Source organism: Neopsephotus bourkii, unplaced genomic scaffold (assembly GCF_033783945.1).
Source record: "Neopsephotus bourkii isolate Nb327-2 ecotype Australia unplaced genomic scaffold, CSIRO-AGI_Nbou_v1 NB_1154, whole genome shotgun sequence".
In the NCBI taxonomy this organism is placed as follows: Eukaryota; Metazoa; Chordata; class Aves; order Psittaciformes; family Psittacidae; genus Neopsephotus; species Neopsephotus bourkii.
Genome location: NW_026901640.1, coordinates 809519 through 837499, shown reverse-complemented (window position 1 = coordinate 837499; position 27981 = coordinate 809519). Strand labels below are relative to the sequence as shown.

Sequence of the window (27981 nt, the reverse complement as noted above, 5' to 3'; positions counted from 1 at the left end):
GTTTCAAGTCATCGAGAAAAGCTGTAGGCATCAGTGAGCAGAGCCTTTGTGAAAGTGTGAAAACATGGCATTTGGTTGTGAAATGTGTGACTGAAACAAAGTTGGGCTCAAACTTGATGCTCCGAAGAAATCTGGGCCTGCACATTGAGGAGAAACCCTCTGGCTGCCCACAAGATGTCTAATGTATAATTCCCATTCTGTGCCTCGTTTTCCTTTTTTTTGTGAACCGAATTATTCTTTCTGCATTTATAGGGTATTCCAAGCTATGTGGATTGAAAGCATGTGAAAAACTAGGCAAGACTTCAGAAAAATGCACTCTTCCATCCTCTGTTTCTTCCTCCCAGGTTATTTGGATGAGTTGCATTGAATTCAGACCAATTGGGTTTAGGCCAAGTGCCAAAGCTGCAGCAGGTTTAATGTGCTTCCCCTTCAGTGCCTGCTGGAATAAGATGCCACTTTTCTAAACATGAATAAACCACAATTGACAAGAAGCTTGACCCCCAGACGTGTGAAACAGTTTCTCTGGTGAGGGACCACCACTGTTAACATTCCCTGACAGAGTCAGGATGTGATTTTGATCAGTGAACCAGAGGTCAGTAATTTTTGGGCTCCAGTTGGAATACTGAATTCTTCCAACTCGTATCTCCTTGCTTGGCAAGGGCTCTTGAATTCTGCGCCCCAGTGCCAGTGGTTTCACAGATGCCATTGCTTTCTTGTGCCATGCCTGCAGAAGTGAACTGAAGAACTTGTGTGTGTTTGGCTTTTGTTCATCACCATTTAAACTCCCAACCACTGGCTTAAGGTCCTGGAAATGGGAAAACTTGTATCTCGAGAGATCTGCTGTTTAGTTTGTATAAATAAATAAAAAAGTACAAGCTTGGCAGCTTTTTCCTAAACATCTTGGGCCTGATTCTCACACAGGCTGTGAAGGGACATTCATTTTAGGAGTGCAGTAGGAGGAGATCAGCGTGCACCCAGGAGCACACCTCGCAGCATGTGCAGTTCTAAACAAGAACGGGGTGTCCTGGCCGTCAGCTCCAGCAGAGTGAGAGGAGGAGGGCTCTGCTGGAGCACACCCTGCGACCAGCCACGTACTCCAGCTGCTCCATATCCTGTCTCTGCTCTTGTTCTTTCCCATCTCTGTGGGTTTGAGGCAGTTGGAGTATCGCTGCTTCTGTTGTGGGGTTTGCCATTTGTGATGAGTAGGATGTGCTGTTTGGCAGGCAGGCAGTGAGTAGCTTACTATTGGCTTTATCGCTCTGTCTAGGTTGTGGTTGGAGACCTGCATGTTGTTTGTGGCTTTTTATGTGCGTCACTGAACCCAGAATTTTTATTATATTCTCAGAAAAGGGTTTTGCAAGAGCTCAGCCATTAAAGCTGAACCCTGTAGTTTAGTTAAAGTCTGGGCAGGAAATAACAAAATTAAACTCATCCTAGGGGAGAAGCGTGGTGCGAGGAGGGTGGGAGAGAATTCACATACACTATTTATAGACAACAAATTTGGACTTGAAGAGTAAATGTGAAGGAGTTACCATGGGAAAACGGGACTTGGCGATCCGAGATCCTCAGGCTTGTGCTGTCAGCCTGCTTTCCTCTTCTGTTATGTCCCAACAATGATGAGAAGTTTGACACTGAAATCTGTGCTGCACAGAGAGCCTTCCAGCAGTATCCTTCTAGGAGATTATGCTATGGATAGGACTTGTCAAGTGAAAATACTTGAACCCATGTTTTCTTGAGCATCACAGAAGGAGTTGAGGATGACAAGTGCTCCAGGGAGCTGGTGCAGTAGGAGCCGGAGAGCCACAGGCAGGGTGGGGAGGAGGAGGCATGTTAGTTATTGTGCTCATGGTCAGCCAGCAGGTCATTGACAGAGCTGGGAGTGGAGTCCAGCTCCCTGCAGCCCAGGCCCATTCTCTTACCCATTAAATGTGATGCTGTGAGGTTACATTTGAATGGGTGAGGAGAACTTTAGTGGGGAATGCAAGAATAGTGGCTGTACCTCAGGAATATCCTTCCTCAAAGCAGCGTGCTGTCCTTATGATACTGCATATGTGTATGTGGGGCATAGAGTTTTGTATAATCTCTTACTTAATTTGTGTTTTTCCACTTATAAATAGCTGCTAAGTGCTTCTTGCTTTCCACTGTGGGTTTTGGAACAGATTCCCACACCTCTTCTTGCCACTGTCAGTGCTTTCAGTTCCCTGCTTTGTACTGGGTCATGTGCTACTTTTTAGGCATTTGCATAAAATTAGAGTTACGTATAACTAAGCATGGAGCTCTAGCATTAGAGAGTATCCTGGTATCTCATCCTTCTTTCAGGAATATGGCTCTTGCCTGATGGGGGTTCCTGCACTGAAGTAGCAGATCACAATCAGACTGAGGAGCTGAGCCATGACTTTTACACACAGACCTGTCAGGGCCTTTGCTGGCTGTACCAGTTTCAGAACCACTCCTCAGTCTTGCTTCTTTCCCAAAGTGCTTAGCAACCCTGAGGTATGCCCAGGAATGGGGATGAGGTGACCCAGGGAAAGAGGCAGTAACATACCACAGTGCCCTGGGAATCCTACATACCGCGGCTGACAAACGTGCAGCTGGCTTGTTTGCCTTTGGCTGGATTCTGTAGTTTTGGTTTGTACATCAAAGTGCATATCATCACCAAAAGGCCTCCAGAAAAAGAGGAGGCTTAGGTGATTTCTGGCTTCCTTCTTTCCATGACATATCTATTGCACAGCTGGGAAGCTGACTTCTGGCATATTGGGGGCTATTGAGTAGTCCTCAAACTTCCTGCAACCTCTTCCTTCTGCCTCGAGAGGGGACCTTCCCCCTCTATTTATACCAGTTCTTCATTGCTCCTATTGCCTCTATTCCCAATCTGTATTCCTGGTTAACCTCACTTCCAGCCCAGGGGGTTGCCAAGATCCCCTGTTCTTTAGGAGGAAGAGAAATGTGCTCCCCTCACTTCTCCTGCCAGGGCAGAGAAAGGAAGTGCTGTCATCCCCTTTTGACAAAAACAGGTACTAGGGCTGAGAACCATCGAGTGGGGTTTCCAAGGTAATTTCTTTTAGGTCTTAAGCTCCAAAGCCATGTTAGGAAGTTACAGTTAAAAGGTTCCTCTGGTTTCAGCTGGGTGGTCAGAGTGTAAGTGCAAAGGGATGGCTGAGCCTTCTAGGATGTGGCACTTGCATTTCTGTGTTAATGGCATGAAGAGTTTGAATCACTTTTGTATGAACCCATTTGTTAATAAATCTGAAACTACAAACTACAAACAGGCACTGCTGTCTGAATTCACAAGTGGGCAGAGACAAACTCCCAAACCAGCATCCCCTCCTGCTAGGTACCATACACACATCACCAGGAAGACACAGCACATTCTAACTGCATCCTGTCTGCATCCCAACAGGTGAAGCTGATTGACTACATCCACAGACAGCGGCAGTGTAAGCTGAGTGTGCCCCTCAATGACAGGACAGCAGAGCTCAACAGCTACCCCAGATTCCACGACTGGTTAGACATTGTCAACGTGAGGAAAGAAGTTGTTCAGGTAAGGGGAAAACAACGCTCCACACAGACCCTTCCCACCCTTTCAAGACATTCCAGCTGCATGCTAGGTTTACAGTAGTTTCCTGAACTTACTTCCAGGCAAGGTGGAAATGTGAGGGAAAGGAAGCTTCCTCTCACATGGGAGCAGTGGCCACCCAGCGGGAATGCTGTAACATTCCCTTCCCTTTGCCCTCCTCCCAGAGTTAGGAGGGATCTTCTCATATCACTGAAGCAACACCTCAGCTGTATTGCTCAGTATGAGCCAAAGGTCCTCACCACAACCTTCCCTCCTTTTGCCTGCTGGTCTGAGGATGGTGCCATAACTTCATCACTTGCTGCCTCTTAAGTAATAATAATTCTGTACCATACTATACTCTGCATTGAGTATTAGCCAAAAAAGGACCAAGACTTAGAAGTTTGTGCACTGACACGTCCAACAAATGGGCAAAATGATGAGTTGTTACAGCCTATTTATTTCTAAAAGTATATATGCCATGATTATAAATTAGAAAGATCCCAAAATAAACCTCTAAACACAGACCAGCAAAGGGCATTAGAGTTTACAAGTTTGTTGCAGAATGATGGCTTTAAACTGTATAGCCTCACACAACACTCAGACTACAACATTACTGCAACCTAGTAATGGTCAGGGGGATTTTGATCTGGGTTTTGGCTGGGTGGGAGTCTGTGCTCAGAAACAAATGAGGTCTTTTCATTTTATACACACAAGTAAAGTCTCTACCAAAGAGCATTGCATCAGTGTAAAAGAACGGAATGAATAACCCTCCCATGGTGGCCAGCATCAGCTGTTCATGCTCACAGACCATGGCTCCTTCTGATCTTTACAATTCAATTCTTAACATGCAAATCACTGAAAGCCTCTTTCCAGCACAGAATAATCTGACACTTGTGCTGGAATTGGAAATGATGAGATCATCCCAAGCCCCAGCTCCTGTCTCTGACACTTCTGGGTTTTCTGGAAGGGAGCCTGGAATCCCAGTGGTGTTTAGAGGGTTACTGGGAACTCCAGGACTGCAGGGCTCTGACATCAGATTGATCCCTTGGACCTGGACTGGGCATGGCTGCCCTGGGGACACATCATTTCAGTGTAACATTAATGACAATATAAGTATAGCTCAGCCCACTGATGGCTAAACCAAGCAGAAGAAGCTTTTTCCATTCTTTCCCCATTTTTGAATCTGCAGGCCAGACCAGAGTGTTCCCACTCCGTTTCCTTTGATCCTTACACAAGCAAAAATTTTCTTTGACTTCAGCAGGGATCTGCCTGAGTGAAAAATTCCACAGCTTTTCATGGAAGTTATTCCAGCTTGGACCTGGTGTAACTAAGCCGACTCTGGTGAAACAGGATGAGTTCAGGACCAAGCTGTTCCTTTTAATACTGTTCATTTTGCATGTGTTGCTGGATGTTACCCTCCAGCCCTGCCAGGTTTTGGGTAGCACGAAAGGTGCAGTGAGGGAACAGCAAAGCTGCCTGTTGCTGCGGCCAAGCTGCCAGGCTCCCAACTATTGTGGGTTTCTAAGGTTACTGCAATTGCCTGAGCCTAAAAGAATGTCTTTGTAGCTCTTTTTAAAATCCTTTGTGATGCTGCAGAACACAGGGGGGAAGGGAAGAGGTGAAGAGAAAGGGGGGAGGGAAAAGGGGGAGAGGTGGACAGTTCAAATCTGCAACATCCTGTTAATTCAGGGAGCAAAGAGGGTTGAGGCTGCCCTTCCCTGTGTGTGACATTAAAAAGGGTGACAAATTGACTTTTGATCTGTGCAGGAAGAGAATATTTTCCAGCTGTTTATTATTTTTATTCATGCTCACTTGCTACTCCCTCCCAGGCAATGAACAGTGTAATGAACGGTGTTCCTTCTGGAACAGAAACATCAGCGGTGTAACAAAGCAGTTTAATTCATCTATTATTCCAAATGTATGGTTCTGCATCTATTTCATGCAGCTGCAGAGAGCTCCTGTAGCCTGTGTAGGAGGTAGACGGGAGGCCTGCAACACCCATGGGTCATTCCATGGTTTTTGAGTAGACATGTTGGAACGGGCTGTAACTGGGAAATAGCTGGGCTATAAATTAATAGCTTTGTTCTTGCAGTGATTTTTTTTTATCCTGTTATTTCAGTGCTTAGGAAACAGTGCAGCCAGTATTGGTGTTTGTGGCAGGGACAGCACAGTGCAGGGGAGAGGTTTGTCTGGGAGGAGCTGTCTTTCAGAACTGTTACAGGTATCGTGGGATCATTCCTGCTGTTGCTCAGATTTCACACAGCGGGAACTACACCTCAGCCAAATGCTTTCAATGCAAACCACTGACAGAAGGAGCTTTAATAGGTTAGCTATTAAGAAACATGTAATGGTTTCCCTTAGCTTTATGCACATTGCCTGTGACATGACTGGGGAAAGGGGGATAAAGAGGTGGCTGATCAGGCCAGACAGTAAAAAACAGAGACACCCATGTTCCATACTGGTTCTGTGGCTGGTGAACAGGATACACTGAGGAATGACTTTTCATCTCTAAGGTATAGTTGTAATATGCCTAATAGGAAGATATTATGCATGCAGCCCTCTCTTTTTGAGACTTTCAGGCTCTGAAAGTAGTTGGAGAAGTTGCCTGGTACCTGTAGGGTCTCAGAGCACGGCCGCAGCAGAGCCCTTGCCTGGCCACCTCTGAGATCTGAACAGAAAAGCAGGTAGGATGCAGGAGGTGCTCTCCTGGGCCCACTGCCTGTCAAGTGCAGCAGGGAGAAAGACCTGAGTTCATGGGGTTTTGCCTTTTTAAATGGCTCTGAATCCCTTTACTTTTCTAGCGTTGCTGGAGAGAGTATTTCAAGATTGTGCTAATCTGTGACATAACACCTTTGAAAACCAGCCTAATTGCAAGCAGCCTTTTAGCTCAGCTAGAGAAACAATGCTCTTTTTCTCTTTCTCCCCCTCCCCTCTCTTCCCCCCAGTCCTCTCCCAAATAAAGCTGCCACGCAGGGAAGCACAGAAGCTCCCGGGCTCTCCTGTCAGAAATAGAGCACTGGCTCTAATTTAGAGTATCTGCTGACTCCTCTAGTCCAGAGTGAGGACTATTTTTGCTCAGTGATTCGCTCTAGACTTTGTGAAGCTTGAAAGCTCTTGCTGTTATAATTGCTGTCGTCTTGTCGGGCTCCTTTCTTTCTCTGAAAACCTATATTTAAAACAAGAATAATGACTGCTTGTAAAATCCTTTAGTTCTGTGAGAGATTAGAGTAATAACAATGCACTGTTTGTGGCGTTGGGCAACAGCTAAAGCTCCGATGAAGGTGGATAACAGTGAGCCAGTCATGCTGCGCAGGGTGAAAGGGCTGCTCTGTGTGGACCTAGCAGACTTGGAGGTAGGTGGTGAATACAAGCTTCAATCTAACCTATTAAAGCTCCTTCAGGTGATGCTGTTTGCTCTCTGGGAACACACAGCTCTGAGGGGTGAGGAAATGTTGAACCCCCACCCCAACCTGTGCTATTTCTGTTTCTTTGTTATTGTTCCTCTCATCAGTTGCCAGACAGATTTTTATCATAGAAATGGTGGCTGGTGTGGAGCAGGCTCTGCTGGGGAGCTTGGCTAAGGCTGTTCTGGAGCTGTCTTCCAAAGTATTTTTCTAGGAAATGCTCTTGGTTTTGACTGGGAGTCCTAGAGATTGATTAGTGCTGTGAGCATATGCTTTACTACTGAGAATGATGCATAAACGGTTAAATACAGTGGACTGAAACTGGGAAAAGAGATACTTGAACTAAGAACTAGAAAAGACAGGGCAAGGAACCAAAGAACCATAGACAGAAGATACATTTAAGCTATGTAGTTGTCTCCAGTTAGTAAAAGTTACTCTGAAAAGGGACCTAGAATAATATACTGGTATGGATTGTCCTGCTGCCATTTAGAGCTGGAGTCAAGAATTGAGATGGGGAGGGAGGGAAGGAGGGTGTGAACAGAAGTGCTGTCCCTACTCTTAGGCTGATGGAAGAAGCCTCTTGCAGAGGTACTTGGTTCTGGGGTTGGAGCATGGCTACCAAAACAGAGAGATTAAAAATCTCTATTGGCTTATTTTGTTCAGCACAGAAAAAAGTCCTCTCTGCCTTTACTGTTGTTCTTCCCAGAAACTTAACTATTCTATTTGTTCCCACATACAACTTGTCACAATCTTAAAAAATAGCATGAGAACATAGTCATCTCCTTATCATCTTCTGAAACATGCCTGAACCAGCCCTGTTCCCCGTGTAGCAGGGGTTCCAGTCAATCAAGTTCGGAAAGCTGTTTTTAGAGTAGATAACTGCCATGCACAGGGAGGGGCAGATCCTGCCTGGGGCTTGCTGGCTCTAAGCAGAACTGTGCCACCAGGGAGACTGCTGGGGCAGATGGAGCAGCGATGGGTTATGGCTTTTCCACTTGGGGAATATATTTGACTCCTAATTTATATGTTTATTTGTAATACCTCCTGTTTGCTTGGGAGACTTGTCTTGTTCCCCATTTAGTGTTTACACCAAAGACACAGGCATGGGTTGACACTGAGAGACCGTGGCAGATGGCTGTACTTGCACAGACTATGATCTAGCTGATAATTGATGGAGGAAAAGCATGGGCTTTATGTGTGTGCATCCTTACTTTGGTTGAGGGAATAGGAGAGGCAGATCTGCCTGAGCCTATCAGGTTTCCACAGCTGTATCCTCTCATCTTTCTCTGTCAGCATATCTGCATGAACAGACCATGAGGACTTTGGCTGTTTGGGGGGATTTCCATGGGCATGGCAGCAGAGTCTCTGGCTGGACTGCCAGATAGCAGGGACCCTGAATGTGCTAATTGTGTGTATGCAAATTAACTGTGTCCTGCAGGCTTCCTGGATCCAAAACTCCATCACGATGGTCCAGCTGAAGGCCCCTCCCCAGCATAAACAGCTCTTGGAAAATATTCTCTCCCACTGCCAGGGTTCCCTTCCTTGCCAAGGGGTCCAACTGCCCCTCAAAGCCTTGTCACTGTGAATCACTCATAGCTTGAGGTCAGTATGAGGCTCATGTTACCCCTCAGGACCTGCACTGAAATATTGCAACATCTACATCTGCCTTCCTACAGAGCAGTAGTGACAGCAGCTCTCCTGGCCACAAAGAGCAAACCAGACAGGAATGCCCTGTGACTGTCACCTCCTCTCCACCACCCATTGGGTGAGAGGTGGAACAGGGAGAAGGGAGAGACTGCATGAAACCATAGCCTGTGGATGCTCACAGCTTAATGCAAGCTAGAAATTCCATGAGAGAGACTTTCCAGAATGCCCACTAGATCTCCAGAAATAGCACAACAATGTTTCAGTACTTTCTCCACTGGCCACCAGAAAACTAGAGCAAAATAACAACTAGCAGGCACAAGATGTTCTTAAGAGCATCCTTACATGCTTTGCTTAGAGCTATCAGTGGGAATTTAAGCACTTTACGTAATGGGCTTTCTCTTCTAGCATCTGCTGCCTTATGGGGGGGATGACTGGGAGGGAATGTATTGATTTAAGAGGAGGCATCTGGGGCCTTGACAACTACCCAGCTTCAGAGGAAGATCTGTGTCTGCCAGGCCGAGGAGCAGGTCAGGTTGATGCTGCAGGCTGTGAGCAGCAGTATTAGATCTGGGGGCTTATCTGCAGGGTGGAATCTTTACCAAAAATAGCCCATCCACTGAGGTAGATACCAGCATTTTTGCCATGTTTCAGGGATTTAAGTTGGACACCAGACAAGATTAAAGACTCATGTGAACTCCTCACCCTGACTAATTGAGGCTAACCTTTGGATGGCTTCTTGCATACCCTGTGATTTACTTTTGTCTCTTTCAAACACGTGTAACATGACGTGCACTGTCTGTATGTCTGATAAGCAGGAGGGCTTTGTAGAAAAGTCCTCTTACCTGTTACAGAGTGGAGTAATTTCCTGGCTTGAGCTTTCTAGCGTCACCTGTGCTGAGCAATGTGTGGTGAGTAAGGCTTTAGCTTTTGCTGGCAGTTTCAAGGTGCTGAAGGACTGAAAGCAGGTTCTGTCTCTCCTGCTTTTTCTTTGTTCCTTTTTTAATCTGGCCTAATTATTAGAGTAGTATCTGAGTATCTTGCAGCTTCCCCTGTCACTGCAGTGAAGGCGAGACATGCCTAGGGAGGTGGTGCTTGGCTTGGCCCTAATGCAGGCCTTTAAGCTGCATTTTTTTAAAGCCACAACACCCATGAGGAAGCAGGTAGAGAGGGACTCACATTTCTCACCCTCACTGCTGAAGATGGGGGGTAGCCCCTCTTTGCAAGGGCCCAGAATTCGATTTGCACTGGGGGCTTGGAGCCCACCACATGCTCCTCCAAGATGGACCCTGTTGTGGTGCTTTGAAGTGGACGTTCATTCCCTCAACAGCTGAGCTGGAGCATCAGCATCAGCAGAACCTGTTTGAGGAGCTGCCTTGAACTAGTGGTGATCACATTATCACATTGGCCGAAGGGCTAACACAGAGCTAAAGCATATCAGGCCAGTCTTGCAGGGATCAGGTTGACCAGTTTTATATTAAGCCACCACATATGTGCAGCACATGAGTGGCTGTTTAAAGAAAGCCTCTTACTTCCCCTCCCTCCCCCCTCTTCAAAGGCTTATTTCTTTTGTCGCGTGTCATGGGGGCTGGCAGCAGGTTCACAAAGTCTGAGCTCGCCTTTGGGCTGCCAGCTCAAGGTCACTGGGATTGTTTAAATATAATCTCCTTTTCTGTACTTATACTTTCCTACAACTTGCTGTTCTGTCTTGCTAAAATTAAACTGTTGAGCAATAGACCTGCCTGGGATGGGAAAGCTTCGCCTCCTCCACTTCACTGAATGACTTACTAATAGTTCTAATAAGTTACTGGTTACACGTGTGTCATGCGAGGGATGGGGAGGGGAGGTGATGCAGGGTAACGTGACTGGGTAACTTGCACTGGGATCTGCAATGATGGTATGAGCACAGTGCCTACATCATCTGGGCTGTTTCCTTAGCGGGGGTGAGGAAGTGTTTTGGGATAATTCAAGGACATTGCTGTAATCCCACTTACTCCAGGACCGTGTAAAAGCATGAAATGGGATAAATGTTTTTGTAAGAGGCACTGGCTTTCCCTGGTGCTTCCTAGGGAAACATTTACTCCCATTTACTTTGTTACTATATTACACTAAATCTTGCTTCGTGTTTTTCCCCCGTCACTGTCCCTTTTACAGCTGCTGGGGTGTCCTGCATCGAATCGCCCCTGTGATACCACAGAACAAAGATGCCTCTGTCAACTGGGGAGAGGAATTCAGGGGGAGCTGGGGAAGGAACTAACTGCAAGGCTTGCATTAACTCTGCTGTTATCAGCCCAGCTTGGTTGGGGCTCTGTGTGAGCAAACCGGTACTGGCTTGGTGCTGGAATATTTGAGTCATGGAAACCCATTCCAGTTTCAAGTCATATGATCTGAACCCCTGGGGGTTTTTGTCCTTTGGAGTGTAGTATCAGGTTAGGGATCCCAGGAGGGCAGATTTTGCGCTGTGTTTTCACTGGAGTCTCTCCGCTTCCTGCATTTTATCCAACTGGAAGTCATTCAGGAAGAAGCTTTTTGGGGCAGTTTTACTGCTGCGTCTTGGTGGTGAGGGTATACAGAGAAATGAAATAATGATATCCAGCATCAGCTGGGGTATCTGTGCTTTTATTCTGCTAATACTAATTACAGAACAAGCAAATATACCCAAACTTCACTGAACTCCAGCCCTGCTGTGGCCGTGCTTTGTGCTTACGGCTCATTTAAATTCCTGGCCTCTCCTCACGTCAGCTGTGTTGTGTTTCATCCGGTTCAGGCATGTGACAGAGGATGCAGGATGCCTTTCTCAGGCTTCTGCCCTTTCTTAAGTTATTCTTTTTTCTCTGCTCCACACAACAGTTACTAAAAATGGAAACTGTGTGATTCCTCTTTGTGTTCCCACCTACAAAGCTCCCAAGGTTGGGGCTGTTCTAGCACTGTCACAGTTAAAGTCAAAAGTCATGCGTCAGACCTCAAAGGCATGAGCCTGGATTAAGAAAGATGCAATTGTTAAAGGACATTCAACAACATTCAGACTTGATTCGCTGTCGGAAGTGGGGTTTGAGAATCTGGAGGATTTCAAGTTTTTTGTTTCTCCAGACAGTGAGACACACTTTTGAGCTTCCCCTTCAAAAAACGTTAAAACTCTTTTAAATAGGGTTTGATTCCAGGAGTTGAAACTTTAGGAAAGAGGCCAGATCTTGTGAAATTTGTGATCTCACTGGGAGCAGGGAGGTTTGTTTAGGCAAAACTTTCAGGGAAATTCCTGGGTATCTGGGTTAAATATCCTGGTTTTGTTTATTAACCACAATTGCTGCAGCCTTACACTGGAAACCTTTGAATGGGGGAGGAGGGAGGTGACACAGCTCAGTTCTGTGTCAGGAAATACCACATCATTTCATGCTTTCCAGGCTCTCGTGTCTTTTGTGTCTGCCTGACCTACACCTTATCACTGTGGGGGCTTTGGTGTATTAAGATGTACAGGGAGTTCTGCACAAATATCTTTCCAAGCAAGATATGGGTAAGGCTAGTTCTCTAATGAAGGAAAAATTACTTGAGGAGGAGGTCACTATCTCGTTGTCAAAACATTTCATTTTGTTAAACAAAAGAAGTCATTTTCCTCACTGCTTTTACTTGTCACTTCCCCACTGAAAAGCCAGACATCTTTTATCTGCCATTTTTTCAGGTTATAGGCCTGTTTTGTTTCTGACTGCTACTTTCAATTAAAAAGTTACGCTTTCAAAAATACTGAGGGAAGACTTCCCACAAGGGGAGAAGAATATTTCCATCACCCCCAGTCCTAACTGGAACACCAGAGAATGACCATGACACGCTAGTGATACAGAGCAGGCTTCAGCAAACGCCTGGTCTCTTGTGATGCAGAGGGGAGAGGGAGCTGAGCACTGCTGAGATCTCACCGACCTAGTGATCCTCAAGAGATACACTACCAAAATGAGTTAAACCATGAGTCAGACCAGGCAGTGAGACAGTGGCACTATTTAAAGTATATCAGAACAACATGTGACAGCCTTATATATGTGTATTAAATATATATATATAAATGCATCATGTTTTCTGCAGAGGATACCAGAGGAGCTGACCTTAGATGCCTTACTAGAAATGAATGAGTCAAAGGTGAAAGAAACAATGAAGAGATGTGGTGCCAGAGATGAGGAATGCTCCCGGCTCAATGGGGCACTGAGCTGCTTACGGAGGGCAACTGAATCAGGTACAGCCTGCCTTGTTGTGCTGTGGCATTAGATTTTCAGCAACCCGGCCCCCTCCTGCTTCCTTTGATATGAGACAATCTGCAAAGTCCTGTAGACAATGTCTCTGGGCATATTCTGTAACCAGGCTCTTGGATCTACATGAAGTTGCAGTGATTAGACTCATCTAGAGCTGTGGATTTGATTTGGTTTTGACAGCATGTCAAATAAATAACTAAATGAAAATAACTATGTAGAAATATCCTCTCCAACTCAATAGACTATATCCTTATCCCCTCTCTGTTCAGAGTTGTGTCTAATGCTCCAGTTAATCCTCCATCATTCATATCCTTGACCTAACGGATACAATCAGATTTCTTGTAGGTAATTCCCTCCCCAGATATGGCCAGCTCAGAGGGAAGGTGTAATTCTGTTAGATATTACTTTGCTCAGAAGCCTGAGTACTGTTCAGCTCAGTGCTTTGGAAGAGAAAAACATTGCTCCAACAGCCCTTTGTTACTGTGTAGTGCATAGTGTGCAAGTTGATTCGCTTCTCTTTAAATCCCCTTGCCTCCTGCTATTGTTCTTTGACTGCTAAAATTGATAGAATCGTTAGCTAAATTCCAATTGCAGATTCAAGAGTTAGAGAGAATCCTGATTTACCTTGAAATTATGGGAAGCAGGGTACTGTGTAATCAGAAATGCATGTGTTCAGCAGGCAAGTGGATCTGACAAACTTATTTAAGATCAGTCAGGCTCAAGATTCCCAGGGTGCTGCATCACCATCTTCCCTGTCACCTTCACCAGGCTATGCTCAAAGGCATTGTGAAATCTGTTTGTAGAGAGAGTTCCTCACAGCTCACTGGTACTAATGTGCATCAGGTCTTTCTCCATAGCAATTACCAGTCTGTCACTGCAAGCTGGTGTTTCCTGTTGGTATTATGACAGTTCATCCCATTTGCAAATCAGAAAGATTAGTTAATGGAAAAGTCAGCAAACAGCCCAGTTTCAGATTTCCTTTTTTCTAATCTTTTCTGTCCTGGGTTGTTAAATCTTTCCATCCCTACTGTGGCAAAACCAGCTGTGCTCAGAGGTCATGGCATTCACTCCTCATAAAGAAGAGGTAGTTTTTCAGTTCCAGGTATCTGATCTCTTTACAGCCACTGACTGGTCAACAGGACATCAGGCCCTGAAGCTTTTTTTCACCTTGGTTTAAGTCATTAGGGACAGAGAGTTATCCTGATGAATTAAGCCTCTGAAATTATCCCAATACTCTGTGCATTCCCACTTTGCTGCCTGCAAGCCTTTTTTTCCCCATTTATTCCCACAATTGGTCTACAAGTTGTGCTGGGCCATAAAGAACTACAGTGCTAGGCAGAGCAGGAGGCAGTATGGGTCATGGCAAAGGGAGACAGAAGTGGCCCAACGAGTATGAGGAGCTCCTACATGCTCCTTATTTCCAATCTAATGGTCTTTCTCAGTTTAAGTGGTATTTAGCACATCTGTTGGCTAGTAGAAAATAGTGTCCTCTCTTTACCAAAGACCAGTCTAAAAGCAGAGAGGGTACTCAATTGTCTACACAGACTAGTACCAAATCCACACAGGTTTGCAGTGGGATGTGGGTGCCTGTTTTATGAAGGTATGTATATCCCAAATGCTTCAATAGGCCCAGTCTGTTAAAACTCACCCCATCTTAGAGCACAGAACCTGATTTTAGTCTTTGAGATACACAACTACAGATTAGAAGGAAGGGTAGTGGCTGCCATTCCTGTTTTAAAGGCTACTGGAGCTGATGGCTGTCAGGAAAGGAGAAATTAAGCTGGCACCTTGGCTGGGTACAACACAGGGGAGGAAAAAAAACACCTTTATATCCCAAAGCAGCAAGATGTGGTATGTGTATATAGGTTGGCTTTTCTTTGTAAGCAGTCACTAACACTGCTGTGGTTGGTGAGCAGGCGGGGAGCTCAGGGATGATGTGCTGATGAACCTCTCTGAGGCGCGCCGAGAGAACAGCTCCACCGGCACCACCGAGTCCCCCGGCCCCGCTGCGCTCACATGGAGCCCCTCTGCACTGCACCCTCCCAAGGGCAACAGCCAGCAGCCACGCTCTGTGTCAGTCTCTACAGTCCCAGCTTCAGACTCTCTTGCCTCCAGTCACGGACCTTCTATCTATGCAGAAAACCTCCTGGACCCTTTTGCATTCCCCGCACACAGCGGAAGGTTAACGCCAAGGACTCCTCACAGCATCACCATCACCCCTCCAACCACTCCTCAAACCAAGCGGCGGCACAAGTTGAAGCCCCCACGGACTCCTCCTCCCCCTTGCAGGAAGGTTTTTCAGCTGCTACCTAACTTCCCAACCCTCACAAGGAGCAAGTCCCACGAATCCCAGTTGGGGAACAGGATAGATGAAGTTCCTCCAATAAAGTAAGCATGACACTTCCTCCTTCCCCACAGGCACTGGTGGCTGTGTTATACCAAAGGGCATTCAGTGCTCCAGTTCTGACTCTGAAAGAGTTGCCTTGTCATGGTTTCGCTGTAGTCTGAGAACCTGTATCAGTGGGATAGTCTAAGATAGCCACAAAACCTGCTTGTTAATGGTGTTCTTTACTTTATTTGAATTCATTTGAAATTGCACCTGCTGGGGAGGTTGGGGTGGCTGCTGCTATTTAAGGGCCCCAACCAGTTCTCCTGAAGCATCTAATAGCCAATTCCAGGTACCAGAATTCTATTCTGTCTTTAAACGTTCCTCACAGTTCAGCTATCAGTGGTTGTTATCCTTTTATGTTTTTATCTTAGGGTGTATTTTAGCTGCTAGTGTGAGCTTTCAAACACATTTATGACATTGTTATAGCTCCATAGCAAGGCAAATGGTCTAAGGCAGCACCATTTTATTTACTGAGCCAGGCTTTGAGATACACTTTTTTTGTGTAGGTAGAATGGAGTGTATTAATCTAACATATAACAACTGGTTGAAGTGGAGAAAGCTATGTACCTTCCAGAGAGGCTGCCCATCTCAAACCATCAGAGACTTAGGTCAGCATTCAAATGCTGCAGCAGGCACTGGGGCGTTACAACTTACACTCTTTGACCACCTCAAAGAGCTCACAGAGCCTGTTCCACTCAGGACCCTTTTGCCCAAATTACATTCTCATCTGCAAGACACAATTCAGGTGCGCTCTTTACACTGTCCTCACAGGCTGGAGCTCTGCCCAGCAAACACTGCCCCTTGCAGGCAGGAAAACACTGGCTATGCAGCAACTTCAGGAGCCAAAATGAGAGACCTTTGTAAACCCAACATTAAAAGCTGCAGGAAAGAGTTTCTGCTCTAGCAAAGTGTGTATCCTGTCACACCAGTGTCAATGTCTAATAAATCTGTTTTTTTTCTCTCTAGGTTCGGTAAGAGATTTTTACAGGGCTGACTTCATTTCATTGTGAGAGAGAAGACCCTGTCCTGTCAGCTCTGTGATCATCCATGCAGCCGCTGGAGGTCCTCAACAGGGCCTTCTGTCCCAGAGCTGCTGTTAACTCTAGCAAGAGCTTGGCCTACTGGAGATCTGCGGGATATTCACGTGGTCTTTTTTGTACTTGGTATCTCTTCGGATGACAAGAGCAAGGAAAAGGAATACTGATGTTTAAAGGGCTAAAGCAAGGGGTTTGGGTGTAGATGCCTGTCTGTGACTTCAGATAGCTGTTATCGATGCCTCTTGGTACTAGAAATAACTTCAGACCAAACTATTTGGTATCTCTGTATATTCATTGCCAAGTATCTCTGTAATGAAATTAGACAGTTGTGTGCAACCTTCTGAGAAACACTTGAGCATGTGCTTAAATGTGGGATGCTCTCCTGATGCTGATGAATCTCTTCATGTGTTTAATAGTTTAGTGGTATTGTGTTTTTATCCAGTGACATATTAATGCCATTTAGTGCTTTAGCTAACCTGATTTGACCATGTGTGTCTGTCCCAGGCACAACCTGTAACTTTGGAAGCTAATGTAGAGAGATATGCGCCTCTTGGATTTAGCCATCTTAACTGGTGTATTATAATTAATTCAGATGACTCTGCAGTTGGATGGCCGCACTAGATATTCCTTAAAAAAGCAACTTCCAGCCTGTTCTAAGATGCTGAGGGCCACAGATGCCTTTAAAGTTTACTGGAATAACGATAAGAAAGAATCTGGTGCCATCTAGGGTCAGATAAAGAGACTGGCTTTCTGTAAGCATTGACAGTGTCCAGCCTTGAAGCTGTGTTGATGCTTGCAGACTTGAGTTTCCTCCAGACCTGCAATATGGCTGTAGCTTTAAGTCAGGAAAGATGCCAGAATCTAAATATTGGGGGGTTTTAGGAAGTGACGTGGTGTAACCACTGCAGTGCTGAGCTGGCATTCCATGGTCTGCACTTCCAGCTGCTGGAGTGATCTCACAGAAATCTGTTTATTCTTCTGGGTCACACTGGCCCTGTCTATAAAACAGAGTGTAAAAGAATATTGTGAAGTGTACTGACACTGCATGAGAGCTGGGTGATGGTATCTGTGGTAAACCAATAGGGAATAAAACCTGACTTTCCACTTTTAAGAATGGGCTAGACTTAATCAGATGGACTCTGTAATCCCTATATGTAAAACATAATGATTTAACAAAAAAAAAAAGGAAGACTTATGATTCCCCAACCAATTCTGATCTTACATTGCTTCCATGTGAGAACAAATACCGGAGTAGGATTGGTAGTAGCTTTGGAGCAGAAGGCAAAGTGATCTCAGCTGTGCTATGTTGTGGCTAAGGGTCCTTATCTATGACAGCGATCGCTTTATTTTTGCCTAGACTGGTAAGTACACTTGTGAGTGATGCTTCCCTAAACCATGCTTTTGTTCTCCACCAGAACTCTCCCAAGGATCCCCTCAAACGGTACGAAGAGACTTTGGCTTAGCTGTAACACACAGGTAAGCAACAGGCTGCAGGAGAGAGAGAGGTTTGAACTTGGGTCAGTTGCCTCATTTGTCAACTTCAGCCTTAAGTATGCATTTCGGCTTCATTTCTAAAGCAGTCCAGCCCGTCTGTCACTACCTGCAAAGGTTAATTTTCCTTTAAGCATGAGTTAACACCATTTTTCCCTGCTTGTCTCTATTTAGGTTCTCTACAAAGTCTTGGTTATCTCAGATTTGCCAAGTCTGTCAGAAGAGCATGATGTTCGGGGTGAAGTGTAAGTACTGCAGGTGAGCACACAGCAATCATCTTCAGAAGAACTTTGCATGTGATTCATTACAATTTGCCAGTAACACATGTCCCTTGATATGCTGCACCCTTAGCAGTGGCATCGTTTTTTCTGTGAGCTTCTTAACTGGCAAAGGGAGGCTGTGGCACAACTTACACTTCGGGCTGGAAGCCTAACACATGGATGAACTAAATGCAGTTTCTTGCCACAGGCTTCCTACCTGATCATGGGTAAATCTTGCACTGGGAGCTGGATACCTGAATAACAGTGAGGATTTTAGTTCTCTCTCTGGGTTGTTAGTCCAGAGCATTGAGATTTAGTGCTTGACTGTAGCTGGATGACTGTCAGTGAAGGTAACTGCATTAAAAATAAATCAGATGCTAAGATATGTATATGGTTTTCATTACCCTAATGACACACATTATAGGATTCCTCATATAAATGCATGCTCCTCTGGGGAGCATTCCAGAACTCCCTCTGAGATTAGCATAAGAATTAAAAATTAAGGGTAGGCTTCCTCTTCTGGGGAAAGAACAAGTTGCTATTTAACATGTAATGTATCTCTTTCAGATTAAAATGTCACAACAAATGTACTAAAGAGGCACCTGCTTGTAGAATCTCCTTCCTTCCCAGTAAGTAATATTCTGCAAGTTCTTAGCATTTCAATGTCATTGATGGTATCGCAAGAATTAAGAAGTCTGATTAAAGCTTTTTTCCTTCCTTCTCCCACCTGTTTTTCAGTAGCAAAAATAAGAAGAACAGAGTCTGTCCCTTCTGATATCAATAATCCAGTAGACAGACCAACAGAACCACAATTTGGAACTCTTCCCAAAGCACTAACTAAGAAGGTACATGGTGACTGCAGTGTGTCTGGTGTCTGTAATAAAACTGCTGTGCCCAAGGCTGGGACAGCTTTCCTTTCCTTTATGTTCAGTAGACACTGAGGGCAATTCTGTCTGTCTTTCTTTCTTTTTATTGTCTCCTCATGAGTGACTTCCTTTACTTTACAGGAGCATCCACCAGCAATAAACCATCTGGACTCCAGCAGTAATCCTTCTTCTACAACCTCCTCCACACCCTCTTCTCCAGCCCCATTCCAGTCTTCCAACCCTCCCAGTGCAACACCTCCCCCAAACCCCTCTCCTATGGGCCACAGGGATGGACGCTTTAACTTCCCAGGTAAACATATCTTTTCAGGAGATCCCTACCAAAATTAGAAGGGACTCTATATAAACAGAGACTTCATAGGCAGTGGTGGGTTTCTGAATACATGGTAGGGTCTTAAGCAAGGTGTGAAGGGGTATTTTGTTACCTGATAAAAGAAAATGTCTATTCTTACAAGTTTGTAAGTGGTACCAACGAGATACCTTTGCAGGAGACAGGTTATTGAGGAATGTTTGCAGCTTTCTTATATGATTTAATTTCCTCCTTTTTTGAAAAGGACTAAAAAAACCCATTATATTCTTTCTCCTCCCTTCTCACTGTGCTGTGAAATGCATGCTGCCTGCTGTGCTGGTCACCAGAGGCTTTAAATCCTAAACTGATTGCTAGAGCAAAACATACAGATGAGAACCTGAGTGAATTACTTTACCAGTCCCTTCCAAAAGAATAACCAGCAACAAGCACTCAATTTTAAACCACCGACATACACATATGGTGGAGAAGAATTGACCTTACCTGCTTTACAGATGAGGAACCCAATGTGCAGTCTTTAACAGTCGATAGAAGCCAGAATCTCTTGACAATGGCAAAGATTTACATCATGAGAATAAATTTAATCCCTTTGATCTGGAAATTGAGCAGCCTGTGACTTTGTAACTGCTCTGTCTAGCCTTCAACACTGCTGTATCTTGCATCAAGCTTTTGATCTGTGAGTGGAAGTTGCTACTTTCGCTTAGTCAGAAGGAGCAGAAGTGGAGCCAGTTTAACACAAGGATCCTACTGCAACTACTTTATATTGGGACATTCTGCTCTAATTCACTGAATTGCAGAGAGCTGTTTGCAGATTGCTCAAGAGCTTCAGCTGCTCTGGGTGCCCCTCTGAAAAGCTGAAGACAGGAGAGGGCATCAAAGCACCACCCTTTAGCATCCCTGGGTCCCTCAGCTTGCCTCTGCCACTTGAAGTCTGAATGTGTTGTTTCCCCACCAGACTGTTTGCTTATTAGCTCTCATTTGACAAGCGTCATCTGTTGTAGTCTTCCCAAAATGCATGTGCTGGAATTCACCCCCTCAAGCAGGCTGATAATCTACTAATCTGTTTCCCAGCCCTGAGCTGGGACTAATTCATGGAATGCATTTGGAGCACTCTGATGATCCTCTAACTTGTTTGTGTTGTGTTTTTTTTTCTCCTGGTATTTTTTATTTGCTGTTCTTTCTTTTTTTTTTTTTTTTAAACAATTAATCCAAAAGCTGCCTACTACATTCAGCACAGACAACAATTCATCTTCCCAGGTGAGTTGATGGGGTTAATTCTACTAACCAGCTCCTACTGCCTAAAAGTAACTTGGTTGTAAACTTTGCATGCTGCCCGAGAACAGTAATTCTGCTTTTAAAAAGAGTATGTAAACCAGTTCAGACTTTCTCTTATCTCAGGATGGAATTCAGGGCCCTCTCTCCTAGCAGGAGGTACTGATGTGATTTATGTACTCAGGTGAAACTCTGAATAGTCAGTTGGAAAACAGCTTTCTGCTGGGGGGATCTATACACAGCAGTGTTCTTTCTTTTAAAAGGCTCACTTTTAGGGGTTTGTATCTAATAAAAAAGGACCCTGGACAAACTGGGTGCATTTGCAATACAGGACCTGCAGTACAAATGCATTCACACAGCCTAGTTCTGTGAGGACTTAAGTATTTCTGATTGAAGGCCTTTGAGCAGTTCACAGACAAGCACTTGAAAGACATTACAGATCAGTAGGTGAAGGGGAGGAAGGCTGGGCTTGATCAATATACAGCCACAGAGGTACTGGGAAAGGTGAACACAGTTTTAACTGAATAGAAGGATGAAATCGTATTGTCTGCTTCTGAGTTTGTAAGTCCTGAATAAGCAGCAAGTAATCACAACTGCAATGTTAAAACTTCAATCTATAGGAGATTAAAGTGTAAAATATATATCATACATGTTTCTACTTCCCCAGAAATTCCCAGTCCTGCCCAGACAGCACAGCCTTCAGAAACAGCCACAGACACTAAGTAAGTACAGCTCTAAAAACTCCTCTTTGCACAGCAGTTGCCTGATGATCTTCAGGTGCGTCTGACAGCTCTGTGTTATGTCCAAAACTGAATTTATCGGAGAACTCCCAGGGTATTTAATAAGAAGAGGATGGCACACTTGGCTGCCAGCAAACATCTTTTCAAAGATCTGAATTCTATGGCATACAAAAGATTTTAAGCCACATTGCTGGTGCTCACAATCACTTCTCTGATCTAGGTGCCTCAGGAGCATGAATGGGAATATCCATTACCAAAACACATTGTAGTAATGTAGCCATGCCCCTGCCAGACCAATTCCTACCACTTAATAACTGAAAATCCCTTCAAAGCCTTTGTCCCTCATTTGCTAAAGTAACCTTAGAAAGTCCTTATCTGTTAAATGGAGCAGTAAGTGTGGTTTTCTCTGAGCTCCTCTGATGCTGTCAAGATCTGTTCTCCATTTGCCTCTTTCACTCCACTAACAGCACATGTAGCAGCCCACTTTTCTGACTCGGGTGGATATGCAAATGTTTTCACTGTAATCCTCTCTTTTCTTGTCAGTGCTGATCAACAGCCAGGCACACATGAAGTTGAATGTGAAGCAGAGGTAGGTTTTTGTCTGGTTTGCCCCTCACTTTTCTACAAACTCATCTCTATGTGGGATGAAGCCTTTCTTGCCTGCACCTGCACACAGACATACAGATGTCAGAGCCTACATCCAACCCCTGAGGTTCTCTCAGAGCAGCCTGTGCTTCTGGGCTGCTACTGCCCCTCAGAGGGGGCTCTCAGCATGCGTTTCCCTTCTGCGTTTGTGAGCAGGTGGAGGAACCAGAGGCTAATAAATCAGACCCTGAAGATGACGAGGATGAGGTGGAGGATCTGCCAAACAGACGGCCCCGCTTGCAAGGGATGATTTACCGCAAGCCCAGCCAGACCAGCGTGTACCTGCAGGAGTGGGACATCCCCTTTGAACAGATTGAACTGGGGGATCCCATTGGCCAAGGGCGGTGGGGGAAGGTCTACAAGGGGAAGTGGCACGGGGAAGTGGCCATCCGGCTGCTGGAGATAGATGGGAACAACCAGGATCATCTGAAGCTCTTTAAGAAGGAGGTGATGAACTACAGACAGACCCGGCATGAGAACGTGGTACTCTTCATGGGAGCATGCATGAACCCCCCTCATCTAGCAATCATTACAAGGTAAGGATAGAGCAGCATAGTAGTATTTTAATATATATGTATCATATAAGTTAATATTTATTCTCTATCTATAAAAAGAACCCTCTCACTGTCAGGAGGTGGCAGGCACACAGGCTGTGTTGCTCAGTTTTGGATACAAACGTTGTCTCCTTTTAGGGAACATACAATATTTTTTGCCAATTTTCGTTTTCTTTTTGGATTCTTAAATAATAAAATCCAGAATGTAGGAGGAAAAAAATTTGGAACAGGCTGTTCCTCTGCCATCTCCTTCCAAATGGTTCCAGTGCAGCAAAGTGACAACAAAGCAGTTGTGTGAGGCTGGTAATGCACCAGTTACCTTTTCTGTTCCTCTGAGGGACACTTGGCAGCAATGGTACTGGTTTTGTCCCCTCCTTTGTTTTTAGTATTTAGTTGAGATGAGGATCATTTAGCTCCTAAATGCTTTTTGGAGTGTTCCTGAGCAGGTTGAATTTATGTAAGGCCAAGGGCATGCCACTCTCCTAGTCCAGAAGGTGATTCTGAGCAGTGGAAGAGCACTGGGATTCTGTCACCATGATAAGAAACCGAGCTGAACATCAGTATTACCCTTTTATGTCCCTCCAGTATCTTAAAGACCTTTTTTGGGATTGTTGTTCCTCTTTCCTGTAGCTTCTGCAAAGGAAGAACACTTCACTCGTTTGTGAGGGACCCCAAGATATCCCTGGACATTAACAAAACCCGGCAGATAGCCCAGGAGATCATTAAGGTAAGAGATGCCATGCTTTGGTGCAGGGTGGAGGGGAGCAGTGAAGGAAGGTGTGTGGGGCAGGGTTCCTCCTGTCGGTAGCTGCAGCTGAGCTGATGTGCTCAGGAGCAGATGGCGTTTCCTGCCAGAGCTGCACAGTCTGTTCTGGGCTTTCAATATTGCTCAACTGAAGAAGCGTTTCTGAAGCTGCCGGTTTCGTCTCTGGCAGAAACATGGTGTGAATTCAGAGAGCCAACTCTGTCATCTGACACACACAGACTTCAGAGCGTGAGGTCCACAGCCACTTAATGCTCCAGTTCAGGGTACCCCTCCTGCAGCCTACAGAGATCTGCTCCCTTGCACCTTTGCTGCTGTGTCCCCACTCACAATTCATCATTGATGCTGCAGTAGGGAGGGTCAGTGTATGCTACAAAGCAAAGCATGGGCAGAGTTAGCAGCTTGTAAGCAGCAATAGTACAATTAAAAGTTTCTCTCTCTGCGTGTGTTTGCCAGGGCATGGGCTATCTTCACGCAAAGGGCATTGTGCACAAGGATCTGAAATCCAAGAATGTTTTCTATGACAATGGGAAAGTTGTGATCACTGACTTTGGATTATTTGGAATTTCGGGTGTGGTTCAGGAAGGAAGGTAAGTGGAGGTTTCAGTGCTGGGTCTGCTTCTGGAATGATAAATAATGGTCAGATAGGGAAACACGGTTGCACATGAGGAATGTCAATTGCCATAGGACATACACACAGTTCTGGAATACCCTTTGGCTTCTTTTTCTAAGCAGAGTTTGTGCTACAGTTCCAGTAGCTCAGGGCTGGGGAGTTCCATGTGGATTAGGACTCAGAACACTGACAAACCAACCTATCCTTAAGCCCCAGAATGAGCTGGGGAGCCAGGCTAACACATGCGTGGGTTTTCATATGGCATTAAAATGGGAAATGAAATGTCAGCAAACACATTTGGGTGACTAAAGCCCAGGCATTAGGTGAGGCACGGATGTGCTCTGTTCCTGGCTTATGGAGCAGTGTTTCAGTGCCACTTCTCTTTGGAACTCAGGAGGGAGAATGAACTGAAGCTGCCTCATGACTGGTTATGTTACCTGGCCCCCGAGATTGTTCGTGAGATGGCCCCTGGGAAGGATGAGGACAAGCTGCCTTTCTCCAAAGCAGCAGATATCTACGCCTTTGGGTAAGAAAGAGACACCCGGGAATGCCATGGGAACTTCCAAAGTGAGATCAGTTCCAGGCTGAGCCCTCTGGGTCAGCCGTCCTCTGCTCACAGGCGGGATTCCAGTGAGGATGCATTTTCCTCCCCTACAATAGCCACAAGCAGGAGGTGCGTGGGGTGCGTGGGATTTGCTGCTCAGCCTCAGACACCTTCCAGAGCCTGGCTGCAGGAACAGGAGCGGTGGCAGGGTTTGCATCTTCCCCTCACAAGCAGGCGAAGGCTTGATTTACTGTTGGTGTTGCAGGACTGTGTGGTATGAGCTGCAAGCAAGAGAGTGGCCTTTCAAGACCCAGCCCGCTGAGGCGCTCATCTGGCAGATTGGGAGTGGCGAAGGGGTGAAGCAAGTCCTTGCAACTGTCAGCTTGGGGAAGGAAGTCAATGTGAGTACCTCGGTTACAGGAATCCTGCCCCAGAGCTATTGATCAGGAAAGAGGGGCTGCTTACAGAGACCTACTTGGAAGTCTAAAGATAAAAGGCAGGGGAGATACAGATTAGAATGGACAGCAGGTTAGGTACAAGCCTCTGCCCCTGACTGCCACACAGAAGTGGGCAGGTTACTGCTGGGTTATTAGGAGCCCAAGACCCCTTAATAGAGGAGGTATCTGTGGCTGGGCTGGAGCCAGGCAGTGCTGTCAGCTGCTTGCCCTGCAGAGCTGGCCTTGACCCGAGTGGAGATCACGAGGCACAAACCCTTTGCAGGAGATCCTCTCGGCGTGCTGGTCCTTCGCCCCCTGCGAGAGGCCGAGCTTCACCGTCCTCATGGATATGCTTGAAAAACTGCCCAAACTGAACCGTCGGCTCTCCCACCCGGGGCACTTCTGGAAGTCTGCTGAGTGAGTACCGGCTGCTGTGAGCACAGCCCTGCTGCTCCGTTTGCTGACTGCCACTTCTGGGCTTCCCTTTGCCTTCCTGGGGGCTGGCAAACAGCTGCGTGCTGCTCTGCTTCTGAGGTACCGGGAGGTTCTGACACTGAGCTTCTTGCATGCCTCAGGCGGTTCATTTCCTACTTTAACGTATTCCCCTCCCTCCCTCCTTCCCTCAGTAGATTATTTACCCTGCTTTACGTTTGCTTTTGGAGAGGATCTACCAAGAGCATTGCAAAGGGCCCACACTGCCCCCAGCATCATTAGAATTTCCCCTGTGCTGTGATGCTGAGGAAGGGAAGGACCAGAGGACATGTCCCTATTTCCCTTCAAAGTTACTTTTGCCTGAGTGACAAACTGAGCCCCCCCCACCCCACAAGTGGTTCGTGGCAATTCACACATGGTCCTGCTCTTCCTTTGCTCAAAGCCCTTAACACGGAGAAGCACTTGAGGTGTTGGTATCAGTTACCAGCATTAGTTACTGCTCAGTGAAATGAGAGTGCAGCAGCTCTCATCTCAGTGTTCAGCTGCCTTACTCTGGGGTCACACCTGGGAGGAGGCTCAGGTTCCAGACCCACAGAAGATGCGTTCACCTCCCCTCTGACAAACATGGCACTAACCCCGCGCTGAGCTCCAGTGTAACCTTTACAATAGCTCTCAAGGGCTTGCTTTAAATAACTGGAAACTAACTCTCACGGTGTCTTTTTCCCTTCCCTCCTGTATTTCTCTGTAGGTTGTAGCTACTGGTGCAATAACGGGCTCCAACTTGCATGTTTCCATGTGTTGTATCCTAACCGGCAACTCGGACAATCACCTCCCATTGCAAAACCAACCCACGAAATTAACCTGGACATAACCCACACTGATCTGAGCTCCTCCTTTTCTGCCTTTCCCGCTGGGTGTGGGCTGCTCGCTTCAATAACAGCTCCTGTCTGCAAGAGGCCACTGCCTAACACCGCGGCACCAGGCTCCAGCGGGCGGCCACCGGCGCTGCCCAGCAGGGTGGGGGTCCTGAGCCTGGGGTCACCTGGGCAAGTCTCCTGGGGCAGAGGGGCACTGGTGGTGTGCGTGGGTCAGCGGGGCTCAGCTGCACTGCTGCGTGAAAGAGGAGCAAAGCCAGAGCACCCTTCAGGTCCTCCTGCTCCTCCCCTTGCAGATCAGTGCTCTGGATCTTAGGTTTGCTTCTGTTCACATCCCTCCGCAGCAGAACCCCTGCCCTAACGCCTGGGGCTCTGCAGAGGTGCAGGTCACACAGCAGCCTCTGTAGAGAAGCTCTGCTTCCATTCTGTACCAGTTCATGAGTTTCAAAACCACCTTGTCCTGGAGGGGAGAGGACAGGGCTGAGGAGAGCATGCCAGGAGCCAGAGAGGACAAACAAGGGCAAGGGTTTGCTGCTTAATTACTTAAGCCTCTTTTGTGGCCAGTCTGGAGTTGTACGGGATCAGAACCTAACCCATCGTAGTTCCTTTTATAGGGCTGTAGCTTGGTGAGGAGACCAAAGTAAGTGACTTTCCCTCCCTTCTCCCCTCCCCGCTCTCTCCAGCATTAACAGTAGCAAAGTTGTCCTGCGCTTTGAGAGGTTTGGGTTGGGAATCCTGGAACCCACTCACCAGAAGCTGTAGCTGTCGCTGGCCCCGGCCCCGCTGCTCCCGCCCGTGTCCGCACTCGGCCCCGGCGGCCCGGCCCTGCCCGAGCACCAGCGGTTGTGTAAGGAATGTTTACATGGATCTTTGTGTGAACTCTATTTTTTTAAGCACAATAAAGCAGTGAATCCGGTTGAACCGCGGCCGCGCTCCAGCAGCGCCCAAACCAGAACCGCTTCGAGTTCCTTCCGGGGTCTGCGGTGAACGGCAGCGACCTTCTGCCTTCAGAGCCCTTGGCCCCAGCAGCAGGGCCCGAGGCCAGGCCCGAGCTTGCCTTTCCTGACGGTAAAAGTGGAGCTCTTGCAGTGGGGTTTGCCCAGGCTGAGCCTCAGCAGGGTGATTTGAAGACAACCCCCCCCCCCATGCCCTCTCCAGTGCATGAGTTACGAGTGAGGAGGGGTCCGTGGAAGCCCCCAGATTCCATTTCTCCAGCAGCACCCCCCTACACACCCCTTTCACCATGGGGGCTGTGAGGGGCACGGGGGCAGCTCTAGCCCCGGTGATGCAGGGAAGGCGGCAGGCATGCGGGGGCAGGCGGGTGACTTGTATAGAATTCAATGGCAAAGAAAGCCCTGGGCTGTGCTGGGCAGAGCTCCCCTGCCTCGGGCAAGCCGGGAGCGCTCCCACAAGTGCTCTGGCAGTGACTTTGTTCCATGTCCCCTACAAAACATGGGTTTGGTGGCAGCAGGCACTGCTTCTGCCCTCCCTCCTCTCCCCATTGTCACAAACCCCCCCCTGCACCCCGGTGTGTTCAGCCTTCACCTCCTTGCTCTCCTCCAGACCTGCTCCTGTTTGTCCCCTCAGTACTGCTGTGTCAGCGGTTTTAAGCTGTTGTCTGCCCAGTGGGCACTGCGTAAACCACAGCAGCACCCCCAAAGCTAAGCCAGGAACCCTCCGGGCTTCACCCTGCTCCTGCTGCTGGGGCTGCAGCCACGGCTCTGAGCACGTCCTGGGGGCAGCAGCCCCCTGTGCTCCTCACCACTGCCCTGGGGAGCGGGGACACCCGGAACTTCCCCGCAGGAAGCAGTCAGCAACAAGCCCATGGACACTGGAGCTCGTCCCGCATCGGCTGCTGCAGCCGTGTGCAGGGGCCTCGCTGGGGGAGCAGCAGAGCCC

General features: G+C 46.8%; 2 protein-coding genes across 4 annotated transcripts in view; one reads left to right on the top strand and one right to left on the bottom strand.

Moving 5' to 3' along the window:
• Window positions 1–27003, top strand: part of KSR1 (kinase suppressor of ras 1) — a 52353-nt gene extending 25350 nt beyond the window's left edge. Inside the window, exons 2-20 of the mRNA XM_061363342.1 lie at window positions 3401–3541; window positions 12676–12823; window positions 14756–15227; window positions 16195–16199; window positions 17681–17741; window positions 17931–18014; window positions 18584–18645; window positions 18755–18861; window positions 19024–19192; window positions 20423–20464; window positions 21147–21201; window positions 21763–21808; window positions 22021–22400; window positions 23049–23145; window positions 23638–23771; window positions 24189–24320; window positions 24604–24739; window positions 25059–25192; window positions 26766–27003. Coding sequence (XP_061219326.1) covers window positions 3401–3541; window positions 12676–12823; window positions 14756–15227; window positions 16195–16199; window positions 17681–17741; window positions 17931–18014; window positions 18584–18645; window positions 18755–18861; window positions 19024–19192; window positions 20423–20464; window positions 21147–21201; window positions 21763–21808; window positions 22021–22400; window positions 23049–23145; window positions 23638–23771; window positions 24189–24320; window positions 24604–24739; window positions 25059–25192; window positions 26766–26844 — 2484 coding nt within the window. The 3' untranslated portion in view covers window positions 26845–27003. The remainder of the gene's footprint in view (window positions 1–3400; window positions 3542–12675; window positions 12824–14755; window positions 15228–16194; window positions 16200–17680; window positions 17742–17930; window positions 18015–18583; window positions 18646–18754; window positions 18862–19023; window positions 19193–20422; window positions 20465–21146; window positions 21202–21762; window positions 21809–22020; window positions 22401–23048; window positions 23146–23637; window positions 23772–24188; window positions 24321–24603; window positions 24740–25058; window positions 25193–26765) is intronic.
• Window positions 1–27981, bottom strand: part of NOS2 (nitric oxide synthase 2) — a 75596-nt gene that overhangs the window by 28887 nt on the left and 18728 nt on the right. The gene's annotated exons all lie outside the window — the stretch shown is intronic.